At 38.7% G+C, this 12951-nt stretch overlaps 1 protein-coding gene and 1 long non-coding RNA gene across 2 annotated transcripts; both read left to right on the top strand.

Annotated features, from left to right (window-relative positions):
• Positions 1 to 5283: 5283 nt before the first annotated feature.
• On the top strand, positions 5284 to 5776 carry LOC130140662 (uncharacterized). The gene is made up of 2 exons (XM_056320592.1): positions 5284 to 5681; positions 5764 to 5776. The coding sequence occupies exons 1-2, from the start codon at positions 5284 to 5286 to the stop codon at positions 5774 to 5776; spliced, it is 411 nt and encodes a 136-aa protein (XP_056176567.1).
• Positions 5777 to 5786: 10 nt separating this feature from the next.
• Positions 5787 to 6290, top strand: LOC130140578 (uncharacterized). The gene is made up of 2 exons (XR_008818553.1): positions 5787 to 5965; positions 6073 to 6290. It is a non-coding gene; the product is annotated as an uncharacterized LOC130140578 (long non-coding RNA).
• Positions 6291 to 12951: the final 6661 nt, after the last annotated feature.

Raw genomic sequence — 12951 nt, 5'->3', positions numbered from 1 at the left:
CAAACTTTATAGACAGAGTTAATCATGATCATTGCATTGATCATACACATTCTATATGTGGTCTCGCGAGGACGACTCTAATTGCACCTAAATATTACTATGTGTTTAGTTCGCGATAACAATTATCTTTTAATTAGTCTATTCCCAATTGAAATGGTTGTTAATCCATTTCGTGCATAAATCAATAAAAAGAATAACCATTCCCTCAAGCTTTCGTATTCCATAAGTTAAATTATGATCGTGGCATCATTATTACACGGATCTTGTTATTATTAGCTATCCGTTAAGAAAAGATGGTAAGTAATCATCTAGAGTAGTGTTTGAATAATATTAATATTTTGTTGCAATTTAGGGTTACAGTTATCACATGATATATTCTCAAGATGCGTTTATACTTGTAAATAAATTATCATCACTATTATTTGACAAAAAAGTTAGTAGCCATACTCGTAAATTGTACATGACAAAAAAGAATACTCGTAAAATTGTAAGATTTTTCATTTATTATGATAATAATAATGTAATAATAGGTGAAATTAGGCTAGGGTTGGTATCACAAAAAACTACAAGCTGGCACCCTCATGCTACATTCACCGTAAACTAATATTTGGATCACAAAAATTGCAAACCATTAGACTCATGCCGCATTTATCCTAAATTAATTTTCACATGACAAAAAATTCCAAATTGGTACCCCATAACAAATATATCAAAATATTAGGGCAAAATTAGAGATTCTCTTAAGGACAAATTAGCAGGTTTTAGCAAATATCCCAATCTCAGTCCATTTTCATTAGATCTGGCCTCTCTAAAATGATGTCGTTTAGGAGACCCACTCATATTGTTTTCATGTTGGATCCACGTCATGGCCCAATCAACGGAGTTGTTTGCCATGTGTGTTTCCACATTGGCTATTTACGAAGATATTGGACGGATGCCAATTGAGGGTAAATTTCTCACAAATATACTAGTTCTATGACACGAAAATTAGTTTGATTTTAATGTAGTACGACTATACCAGTTTGAATTTTTTTTATGGTATTAGCCCTTAATTGTATCTTTGCAAAGTATAATGAGCATTCTTTGGTATTTCTCACTTATTTCCCATGCAATCGCAGTAATTTAAGCCATGACATTACCTTGGAATGAGTCGAAAGACAGGAAAATTGTTCAAAAAGTTTTAAACCTATTGCGCTTTGGCCAATTCAATTTGGAACATTTCTATTTTGCCAATTGAGTTCTAAATATTTTTCGCGTTTTGTCAGTTAAGTCCATTCCGTCAATCTAACTGGAAATCGTTAACGTGGATGCCAATAATGCCACGTAGAATGACCGACGTTGACGTGGAAGATTTTTTTTTTAAAAATCGAAACTTTTTGTATTTTTCTTTTTCTTTCTTTCTTTTCCCTTTTCTTTTTCTACCCAGACCAACGAGGGCTAGCAACCCTCATTGACCACTGCCCTCGCCCACGATCGGAGAAGAATTCACGGTCCTTGCCCAGTGGCCGATGAGGGTCGGCTGGCCCTCGCTGCTCGCTGGGCTTGGAAGAAAAAAAAAGAGAAAGAAAGAAAGGAAAAAAGAAGGAAAAAAAAATTAGAAGTTTTTAAATAAATTATAAAAATTGTACATGACAGCGTCGTATGATGGCTGGCGTCTATGTTAGCGATTTCCAATTAAAATTAACCAAATTGACTTATTTGGCAAAATGTGAAAGGATTTATGATTGAATTTGTCAAAATGTAGTAGGTTTAGGACTTTTTGAACAAATTTCCCATCGAAAGACTATTCCATCATGCAAACCAAATTAGAGAATAGTTATATCATCTCCATTCGAGCTCTATTTCCAATTTCCATGGAATGTTTACCCATTCCTACGTTATTTCATTAGAGTTAAGTCGTTAAGCATCTTCTTTGAAAGAAGTAAAGCTTTTCCCTCGCTCGAAGGCTGATTTAATGAAACGGGCTTTTAGCGTATGAACTTGATCCGAGCGGACAAAACAATCATTGAAGTTCACTGTGCATGAAAACACAAAAGCTCGCAAATTAGTTAAGGGCGTCAATCTTATCAAAGCTTCCAAGTCTAACGTGGCAGGCGAGGGTCGACCTCGCGCTGGTGGTTGGCAACTGACCACTAGCAGAAAGAGAAGAGAAAGAAAAGGAAAGGAAAAAAAGTCATTAAAAAATTATAAAAAATATCTACATCAGCGTCAATCGTGTCACATAGGATCGCCAGTATCCACGTTAGCAATTTCTAGCCTAAATTGGGCAGATGAATAGAAACTAACATTAAAATGTTCAGAATTAAATTTGCCAAATTGAAATATTTAGGACAAAATTGATATCAATACAATATGTTTATGAATTTTTTTGATACTTTTTCCTCTTTGGTCTACTCTCGAGTTTTAACTTCAATCTTTTATTTATCGGGAAAATATCAAAGCATATCCGAGTTTTCACAAAGGACAAAACACATGTTAGAATATTGAAATATTGAATCATGCCTTTATCCAACAGGTTAAGATTTCAGGACAGTTGGCAGTGATTTCGCAAAATCTTGCAACACAAACCTGTATTTTCAAAACCACAGACTTTTTTGCATGTTTCCCGATTTGTGTTGTGTCGCTAAAACGGCAAATAAAATTGATTGAAGTGAAAAAAAGAAGAAGAAAAAACGGGGGAGATTGTATAAGTGGGTCATACTTGCCTTTTCCTCCGCCTAACATAACGTAATGTAATATTGACTATGTAATCTTCGACCAATGTAAGTTTAGTTCGGTTGGGACAAATGCTATTGCCCAATACATCATATCAGATGATGTCGCGTTTAGCAGGAACGCTTTAATCATCAATCGTGCTCTCGTATTCTCCTTTCTTGCCAGCGATGATTTCATTCCAAAAATAGTAAACGGAACTTTGCCCAGAAACGATAAAATAAACACGCAAAAGTCAAAGATTAACCATGTAGTAATCACACTAAAATGGAGTATTAAATGGCAATTTGGCATGTTATCACCACCGTACTAACGTAGGTCCACTTACGATATATGTATTGGTGGCCGATTGCGAATGCACTTAGAAATTTACCACTCGATGCCACCACCAAGAAAGCCCAAATTTTGTCATCGAAGGACAGAAAAGGGCCTACTAGTACTGGTGTTATTGAGAAAAGAACCACCAGGGTTTTCTCTTTCTCATTTCCTTTGCCTTCCCTTCGTGTCATTCTATCTTCGCCTTTTGAACAGGGAAGGAAGAGGACAGAACAATGCAGACTCTGGAGAGGTGGCACGCCTTTCCTTCTCTGTCTTCACGATGGAGAGGACATCGCTTTGGCCCCTAGGGTTTGGATTCTCCATTCTTGCCTCAATTATGTTGGGATCTGACGACTAGGGACGTGCATGGCCGGGGGGGTATGTTGAGAACCTATTGTAGGAATCGTAAGGAAGGAAGAGGATTTGTTTTCTTTTCGACCATTTTGTGATTATTTGGAATGTAATGTTATATTTGTAATGTGATCCCACATTTAGGTTTGACCCACGTTTTTTCTTTTGAGTGACGGTTATCCACTGTCGGTTTTTCCACGCTTCGTACCCCTTCGGTGACAACCGCCCTCTTCGGTAACCGCCTTGATGGGAAGCGGTTTATAAAGATGAACGTTCATTCCATAAGGGCTAACACAAGGTCTAACGCAAATCCTCTCATTCGGTAATACACCATTAGTACGCGAGGGGATTGGGTTAGTAGAGTGTGCCCGTAATCGCTCTCAAATTAACGTCGAACTACCGTGGATTTCCGACGAACGTAAAGTTGAACAATGGCTGGAGGTCAGTTTATTTTCGATCCTGTTTTCCGCATTTGATTCTAATTGTGCTTAAATTTTGTTCTTCTATGCATGATTAGAATCCTTCAGTTTTAATCTTACATTTGGTATCAGAGCGTGATTAGTGCCTCTGCCTTGTTCTTGTTGAATTTTTGGTGTATTTTTCGGGGCTTTTTGAGATGAATAGTAATTCGGGTTTTTTGGGGCTAAGAGGGAAATCGCTGATTCCGGCCAAATTCCGGCGACCCACCGCTCGACTTCGGACCGGCACGGTCGCACCGCCATGGAGAAGAATAGCCCTAAGTTAATCTGGCATATCGGTGATCGCCGGAGGCTGTTTGAGCGGCGGAAGTTGCGGGTTAGGATTTGTGCGTTTTGACGGAATTTTGCTTGATTCGAGCCAATTTCTTGGTTGTTTTCGCCGAATTTTGGGTCCATGTGGTCGCGCCGACGTGGTCTCCGAAACCCATAAATTATTTTGGTGTGATATGGGCTACCGGAGGAGACCCATTCGGTCGAAGGTGCGGCGGAACGGCGAAGAACGTCGGAAAATGGCTTCTGTTCGCGCGGAGGAAGAAGGCGTGTGGCCCCACGCGCGCGCAACAGCTGGCGCGTGGTCGCCACGCGCGCGCAACTGTAGGCGCGTGCGGCCCACTCACACGGCAGTTGCAGGCGCGTGGGCGCGCACGCGCCCGCGCGGTAAAGAAGGCGCGCTGTGCGCGCCACGCGCCCGCGCATAGATGTGCGTGCGCGTGCGCGCCCGCGCCGCGCTCGCGCATGACAGGCGGCGTGCAGCGCACGCACGCGCCCGGAACCGGCGCCCCCTTCGGTTTTTTACTCTTCTGCCCCCGCTTTTTACCCGTTATTACGATTATGTCCCTTGCCGAATTAAGTTTATTGTTTTATCCTTCATGCATTTTATGAATATTTTTATGCATGAAATTAAATGTCTAGTGATCCATATATTTTAATTAATTGAGGAGTAGCCACAGCATCTTTAATTAATTAAATTATATATTAAGAGCATTCGGACCACATTTGGAAATGGACATTGATTGTAATTAATCTTATTAATATGATGAATTTTATCCCACAGGAATTTTCATTATATTAATTTGATTAATTAGGTGGAAATATCATATTATTTTTCTTAATTTACCCACAGGGATTAAGGAAAGGAATATAATATGATAGTTTCTTCATGAAGTATTTATGAATCTATTTAAATTAAAAACTTAGCCCACAGGCAGTTTTTATGTTATGTGATTCATATTTTGTGACATGTCTTACATTGGTAGAACATGATATATGTTGATTTTGCCTCAAATTTTGTGACATAAGCATGATTATTTGATATGCAGTTTTGCAACCTGTGAATTTCTCTGAATTTAAGAGTGATGTTCCCATACTGAATAGTGAAAACTATAAAGTTTGAAAGGAGTCAATTCTTCTTCAATTAGGGTGCATGGACATTGACTATGCTATAAGGAAAGACGAACCACCTACTCCTACTGACACGAGCACTGCAGTTGAGATAGCCCTTTATGAACAGTGGGAGCGGTCCAACCGCCTTAGTGTGATGTTCATAAGGACTAAAGTATCTCCTAGTATCCGTGGTTCAGTCGCTCAGCATAGCAATGCTAAGGCTTTATTGGAGGCCATTGATGCGCAGTTTGAGACTTCAGAAAAGGCGCATGCCATGACCCTGATAATGAAGTTTTCATCTCTAAAGCTCACAAGTGTTAGAGGTGTGCGTGAGCACATCAAGAAGATGAGGGACATTGCAGCTCAGCTGAAAAACCTTGAGGTTGACATATCTGAATCATTTCTTGTGTACTACATTCTGAACACTCTCCCACAACAGTATGCACCTTTCAAGATCTCCTACAACACACATAAGAATAAATGGTCAATTAATGAACTTATGACCATGTGTGTTCAAGAGGAAAAGAGGCTGATTATGGAATTAGGAGAAAGTGCTCATTTGGCAACACAAGAAAGGAATAAGGGTCACGGCAAGCAGAAGGGGAAAGGTAAAATACCTCCCCAAGCTGACATTAAGAAGGAATCCAAATGTTTCTTATGTAGAAAGAAGGGGCATATGAAGAAGGATTGCGTCAGATTTAAGGCCTGGCTCGAGAAGAAAGGTAATCCAACCTCTTATGTTTGTTATGAATATAATATGGCTGATGTGAGTCACAACACTTGGTGGATTGATTCTGGTTCTACAATCCATATTTCGAATTCCTTGCAGGGTTTTCAAAACCACAGGAAGCCAGTGGGAAGTGAACAAAGCATCTATTCGGGAAACAAGATGCGTTCGCATGTAGAAGCTATTGGGACATGTAGATTAGTTCTCAATAGTGGCTTTGTTTTGGATTTGGAAAGGACCTTTTATGTTCCAAGTTTCTCTAGAAACTTAATTTCAGTTTCAAGACTTGTACCTTTGGGTTACTCTTTTAACTTTTCAGATTCAAACTTCAGTTTATTGTTTAAATCTGAAATTGTCGGGAGTGGTATTTTGTCTGATGGTCTTTTTCGAATTAATTTACAAGACAATGCCTATTATAATGCGATGCATGTTCATGACAATGCTGGTATAAAACGATGTGTTGTGAATGAAGATTCCTCCGTGTTGTGGCACCGGAGATTGGGACATATCTCCATAGATAGAATTAAGCGATTAGTAAATGATGGAGTACTCGGTACTTTGGATTTTACTGATTATGATATTTGCGTGGACTGCATAAAGGGAAAGCAGACCAACAAGACAAAGAAAGGTGCCAAGAGGAGTACAGACATATTAGAAATCATACATACGGACATTTGTAGTCCTGATATGGACTCGTATGGTCAGAAATACTTCATCTCCTTCATTGATGATTACTCACGTTACATGTATCTCTACTTGCTTCATAATAAACATGAAGCGTTGGATGCCTTTAAGGTTTTTAAGGCGGAAGTAGAGAAACAATGCGGCAAGCAAATTAAGATCGTGAGATCAGATAGAGGTGGAGAATTTTATGGTAGATACACTGAAGATGGACAAACACCTGGTCTGTTTGCAAAGTTTCTTTAAGAGAATGGGATAGTTGCCCAATACATTATGCCAGGTTCTCCGGACCAAAATGGCGTAGCAGAAAGAAGAAACCGAACTTTATTGGACATGGTGCGGAGTATGCTTAGTAGCTCCAAACTTCCTAAGTCCTTGTGGACTGAAGCTCTTAAGACGGCAGTGTACATATTAAATCGAGTTCCAACCAAGGCTGTCCCAAAGACGCCTTTTGAGTTATTCAAAGGTTGGAAGCCTAGTTTGCGACATGTACGCGTTTGGGGATGCCCGTCTGAAGTAAGAGTCTATAATCCACAGGAAAGGAAGTTGGACCCAAGGACTGTAAGTGGATATTTTATTGGATATGCCGAAAAGTCCAAGTGATACAGGTTTTATTGTCCATCTCACACTACTAGGATTGTGGAATCAAGAAATGCTAAGTTTCTTGAAAATGACTTGATTAGTGGGAGTGATCGATTGAAGGACATTGTTCCTGAGAAAGATCATTCAGATACTCAACCTTCCACTTCAAGTATTAAGTTGGTTGTTGTTCATAACGCCCCTTCAGTTCAGCCTGCTATTGAACAACCAACTATTGAAGTTCCACAACTTGCTGATAATGATCTGGTAGATCCAGTTGTTCAACAATTACCAGAAGCTGTTGAACAACCAGTTGAACAACACGATCCTCAAGAGAATGTTGATACAACATTAAGAAGATCTACTAGAATGAGGAAATCAGCAATTTCTAGTGATTATATTGTGTATCTACAAGAGTCTGACTATAATATTGGAGCTGAGAATGATCCTGAAACGTTTTCACAAGCCATGAGTAGTGATAAATCCAATTTGTGGTACAGTGCCATGAAGGATGAGATGAGTTCTATGGCATCAAACGAAGTCTGGGATTTGGTTGAGTTGCCTAATGGTGTGAAGGCCATTGGTTGTAAGTGGGTCTTCAAAACTAAGAAGGACTCATTGGGCAACATTGAGAGATATAAAGCTAGACTTGTTGCCAAAGGATTCACTCAAAAGGAAGGAATCGATTACACAGAGACATTTTCTCCTGTATCTAAGAAAGATTCTCTTCGTATTATTTTGGCTTTGGTTGCCCATTTTGATATGGAATTACATCAAATGGATGTGAAAACGGCGTTCCTCAATGGGGAACTAGAGGAAGAGGTTTACATGAAACAACCTGAAGGATTCTCCTCTAGTAAAGGTGAGCATTTGGTGTGCAAGCTTAAGAAATCTATCTATGGCTTGAAACAAGCATCCCGCCAATGGTACTTAAGATTCCATGATGTCATCTCTTCATTCGGCTTTGTAGAGAATATCATGGATCAATGCATATACCAGAAAGTCAGTGGGAGCAAAATTTATTTTCTTGTGCTATATGTGGATGATATTCTACTTGCAACCAATGATAAGGGGTTGTTGCATGAGGTGAAACAATTCCTCTCTAAGAGTTTTGACATGAAGGATATGGGTGAGGCATCTTATGTCATTGGCATTAAGATCCATAGAGATAGAACTCGAGGAATTTTAGGACTATCTCAAGAAACCTATATCAATAAGGTCTTGGAGAGATTTCAGATGAAAGATTGTTCACCAAGTGTAGCGTCCATTGTGAAGGGTGATAGGTTCAATTTGAACCAGTGCCCGAAGAACGATCTAGAAAGGGAACAAATGAAGAACATCCCATATGCTTCTGCTGTCGGAAGCTTGATGTATGCTCGGGTTTGCACTCGACCCGACATCGCTTTTCTTTGTGGGAATGTTGGGAAGATATCGGAGTAATCCAGGGATAGACCACCGGAAAGCCGCAAAGAAAGTGATGAGATACCTTCAAGGTACTAAAGGCTACATGCTTATGTATAGACGGACTGACAACTTGGAAGTATTTGGTTATTCGGATGCGGATTACACTGGTTGCGTTGATTCTCTAAAATCAACATCATGATACATTTTTATGTTAGCTGGCGGAGCCGTGTCATGGAGGAGTGCGAAGCAGACTTTGACTGCTACTTCCACTATGGAGACTGAGTTCGTTTCTTGTTTTGAGGCTACCTCGCATGGTGTATGGTTGAACAGTTTCATTTCAGGGCTTAGAATTGTTGATTCTATTTCTAGGCCATTAAGAATATATTGTGACAATTCAGCTGCGGTTTTACGGCTAAAAATGCTAGAAGTGGCAGTCGAAGTAAGCACATCGACATTAAGTATTTAGCCATAAAGGAACGTGTTAAGGAGAATAAAGTGGTCATTGAACACGTTCGCACTGAATTGATGATAGCTGATCATTTAACTAAAGGCATGCCACCAATGAAGTATAAGGATCATGTGGCTAGTACGGGAATAGTTCCCATAATGTGATTTATTGTCGTACGGACGATTTTTGTTGTTTGAAACTCTTACTCAATTGTAATGTTATTCTCAATTTCTGGTGTACACATTTAGTTGTTTATGAGAATAACAATTATCCTTGGTTCTGGAATAAACATAGGGTTTATTCATTAAGATGTGTTGTCACATATGGGCTGACATTAAAGGAATAAGATGCATTGTAATACATGGAAGATATTACTCGCTCTTAGAGGACATGTCGCCATGATTCATGTGTTTTGTTTCTTTTCTTAAGCATATGGTTTTCGTGGATTTGGTTGAGTAATCTGTATGATGAAAATGTTGGGATCAAGTGGGAGAATGTTATATTTGTAATGTGATCCCACATTTAGGTTTGACCCACGTTTTCTCTTTTGAGTGACGGTTATCCACTGTCGGTTTTTCCACGCTTCGTACCCCTTCGGTGACAACCGCCCTCTTCGATAACTGCCTTGATGGGAAGCGGTTTATAAAGATGAACGTTCATTCCATAAGGGCTAACACAAGGTCTAACGCAAACCCTCTCATTCGGTAATACACCATCAGTACGCGAGGGGATTGGGTTAGTAGAGTGCGTCCGTAATCGCTCTCAAATTAATGTCGAACTACCGTGGATTTCCAACGAACGTAAAGTTGAACAATGGCTGGAGGTCAGTTTATTTTCGATCCTGTTTTCCGCATTTGATTCTAATTATGCTTAAATTTTATTCTTCTATGCATGATTAGAATCCTCCCGTTTTAATCTTACAAGTATTACTTAATAAATCATTCACTAAGGTTTGTCTGGACTAAATCTAAGATTTGGGATGTCACATCTACATGCGTTGAGTTGAGACAGAGAAAGAGAGAGAGCATGATGTGACTGATCCGAGACGGACAGAAAACAAGATATGATGGTAACACATGCTGAGAAATTTGAGATCTGTTGGGGTGAGTGGAAGCGAGTTCTGAGAATCTGAGCAATGCCGCCACAAAAGAATACGTCAAAGGTCTGGATTTTCTGCAAGAATCCAATAGAGATTCCGTTTTCCCCTTTTATTTATTTCCTTCCCCTCAATTCTTAATGTAAATTGAATGACACAGGTCACTCCACGACATGAACACCTGTTTCTTGTTCATGGGATTAATTGCTCCTCCCACCGGTCCTTCCTCAGAATCCCAACTTTCTTTTCTTGGAGAAACCATTCCCCTCTCTCCCTCTCTCTCTGCAATCATTTATTTAACCCTTTGTTCTCACTTCTCTCTCTTTCTTTGACTTGCCCTCTTTTGTTTTCTCAACGGAAAATATTTCCCAATTTAATGTTAGGCCTATGCCATGATAGGAAACCTAGCATGAGAGTTTTTTTTCTTTTTATCCTTGGCCTAACTTAAACTTTGTAACCATTTAAAGAAAGCATGGTCCCATCTACTCTCCACCCAACTGCAGAGACTCCACTTGGTTCATGAAATATGAATGTACAAAAATTAGCCCAAAACAAGTAAAGCCCCCCACTCTTTGATGGAACGAGATTTTGCAGCTGCTCCTGCATTTTTGTGCACGTGCTTCAACTTCAGAACCGGTTGACACCATTCTGTCAAAAAGTGGATGGTGGCATTTATGTGCCTTTTTTCTGTGAACCGTCCCATGTTCCAAGAGCTTTAGTCATTTAACTGATTACAAAGATCATGAAAATAAGAGGAGACATGCATAAGCCGAATTGGTCCAATACACGTGTTGGTCTCGCAAGTTTCGTCGCTGTAGGAGCGAGAAAAAGAAAATTCAAATCGGCAAATAGAAACTGGGAAAGATTAATGGGTTAAACTCGGTTCATGTCATGAAATGCCAGCAGAAGAATACAATCCATATCACGGAAAGGAAAGGGACAAGAGAAACAACAAACAGGGAAGAAATGGTCTAGAAATCGCACTTTTGAAGTAACTGTGGCGTGAGACAGAATGAAAACGTGATTGCACTTCACGCTCCAATTTTTCTGTCTCGTTCTTGTTGAACGGAAACCAAGGCGGGGTCGGTCGAGGAAAATGTAAGTACTCAGATGCTGATGAGATGACACGATTGAAGCTTATATCAGATTCTGCAGTGTCCTCTTAAATAGTGAAGCTACTCAGAGATCTTGTGGCCCTAATTCATTCGCCAATATTATTTTTTCGAAAATCCAAAGAATAATTGCCAAACAGATAAGCTTCGCCGTTTTTTCCCCCGTTGAGTTTCATGACAGAAACCCTAGTCTTCTCTTCTGTTTCTTTTCCTGATAAAGGACAGAAGGTTTAGTTTATTAGCCGTTTTTAATGAACTAATCCCATGCTTGCATGTTTGAACGAGGATGACTGGACTTATTAAATAAAGAATTAAGATAATTAGGTATTTTATATGTTGCAACCAGTGAAATTTCACCATGCATTGGCAAAATGAAGTTTGCTGATTGTGGAGCTTGAAATTGAGTGTGTAATACCTAAGGTAGTTGGGTGGTCTCCCTTGCCCTTGGATACAAAATTTGTTTCATTTTCAAGGAAAATAAATAATTTAAAAAATATTTTCATAAAAATAACATCTTGTATTACTCGAAATAATTAGTCGATAAAAGATATATTTTTATCAACAACAATTTATATCTAAATATTTTCGTAAACGATAAAAATATTTTTCATTCATTCATTATTGTAAGCGATACAAACAATTATTTTTAGAAAAATATTTTTCAAATCATTCATTTTTCACGAAACAAATATACCCTGCACATTAATTAATTTTTCTAAAAGAATTTATATTGCAATCTTTTGGTTTGATAGTATGTGTTGCCCCTAACTTAGAATAACTTGAAATTAAACTCATAATTATTTATTACTTAAAAAACTAAAATTAGAAAAGTACGACGTGAAATATAATTTGTGTCTCAACAATTTGACTGGAGAAATTTATACTGCATAAATGCTAGTCTTCCCCCACCACATGTGACTGTGATTGTTCTTTTTTCACTTGTAATAAATCGAATAAAAAGACTTAAGGCTATTATCTGACACCCCATAATGGTACTGTAGATGTAAATTCAAACCACAATAACCGATGGAAAATTAAATTTCAGGTCACTACCACAAAAATCCTGAATAATACCCACCTTGAAATCAATACCCCAAATTCTTCTTTGTGTCACCAAAAAATCTAAATTATGTCCGTCATAATAACAATACCTGAAACTTTTTTTGTGTTAATATAAATCCTTAATTATGCCCACCGTCATATCAATAACCCAAGCTTTTACTACACTAGTAAAGGTTAGAGAGTTTTGGTGACACGAAAAAAAAAATTAGGGTATTTGACATCACAATGAGGAGAGTTTAAGGGTATAAGTTTGAGAGTTTTGGCGACACGAAAAAAAAAATTGAGATTTCAACGTCACGGTGAGGAGAGTTTAGGGGTTTTTGTGGTAGATGGAGATCATGTCGGCACATTTTTTCTCCTAGTTTTTTTTTATCGATCAAACACATGCACATAAAATATTTTGTGATCTTGAATGAAATCATGGCCTATAATCTATTCTTCTCTTTTGTACTGTCAAGATAAAAATGCAATTACTTAGGGTAGTCACAGACGTGCGAGATTTCTCTGTTGAAAATTGCACATCCACCTCACCGTTTCGATTTGATGTGGTGGAGGACGAGACCAGACCTGTCAATCTTTTACTTTTAAGTTTTCGAAGA

This window comes from Syzygium oleosum, unplaced genomic scaffold, assembly GCF_021117445.2.
Source record: "Syzygium oleosum isolate NSW1041296 unplaced genomic scaffold, Sole_v2.1 Sole_v2.20, whole genome shotgun sequence".
Lineage (NCBI taxonomy): Eukaryota > Viridiplantae > Streptophyta > Magnoliopsida > Myrtales > Myrtaceae > Syzygium > Syzygium oleosum.
The sequence above is the reverse complement of the archived record's forward strand: the minus strand, read 5'-3'. Positions and strand labels throughout refer to the sequence as shown.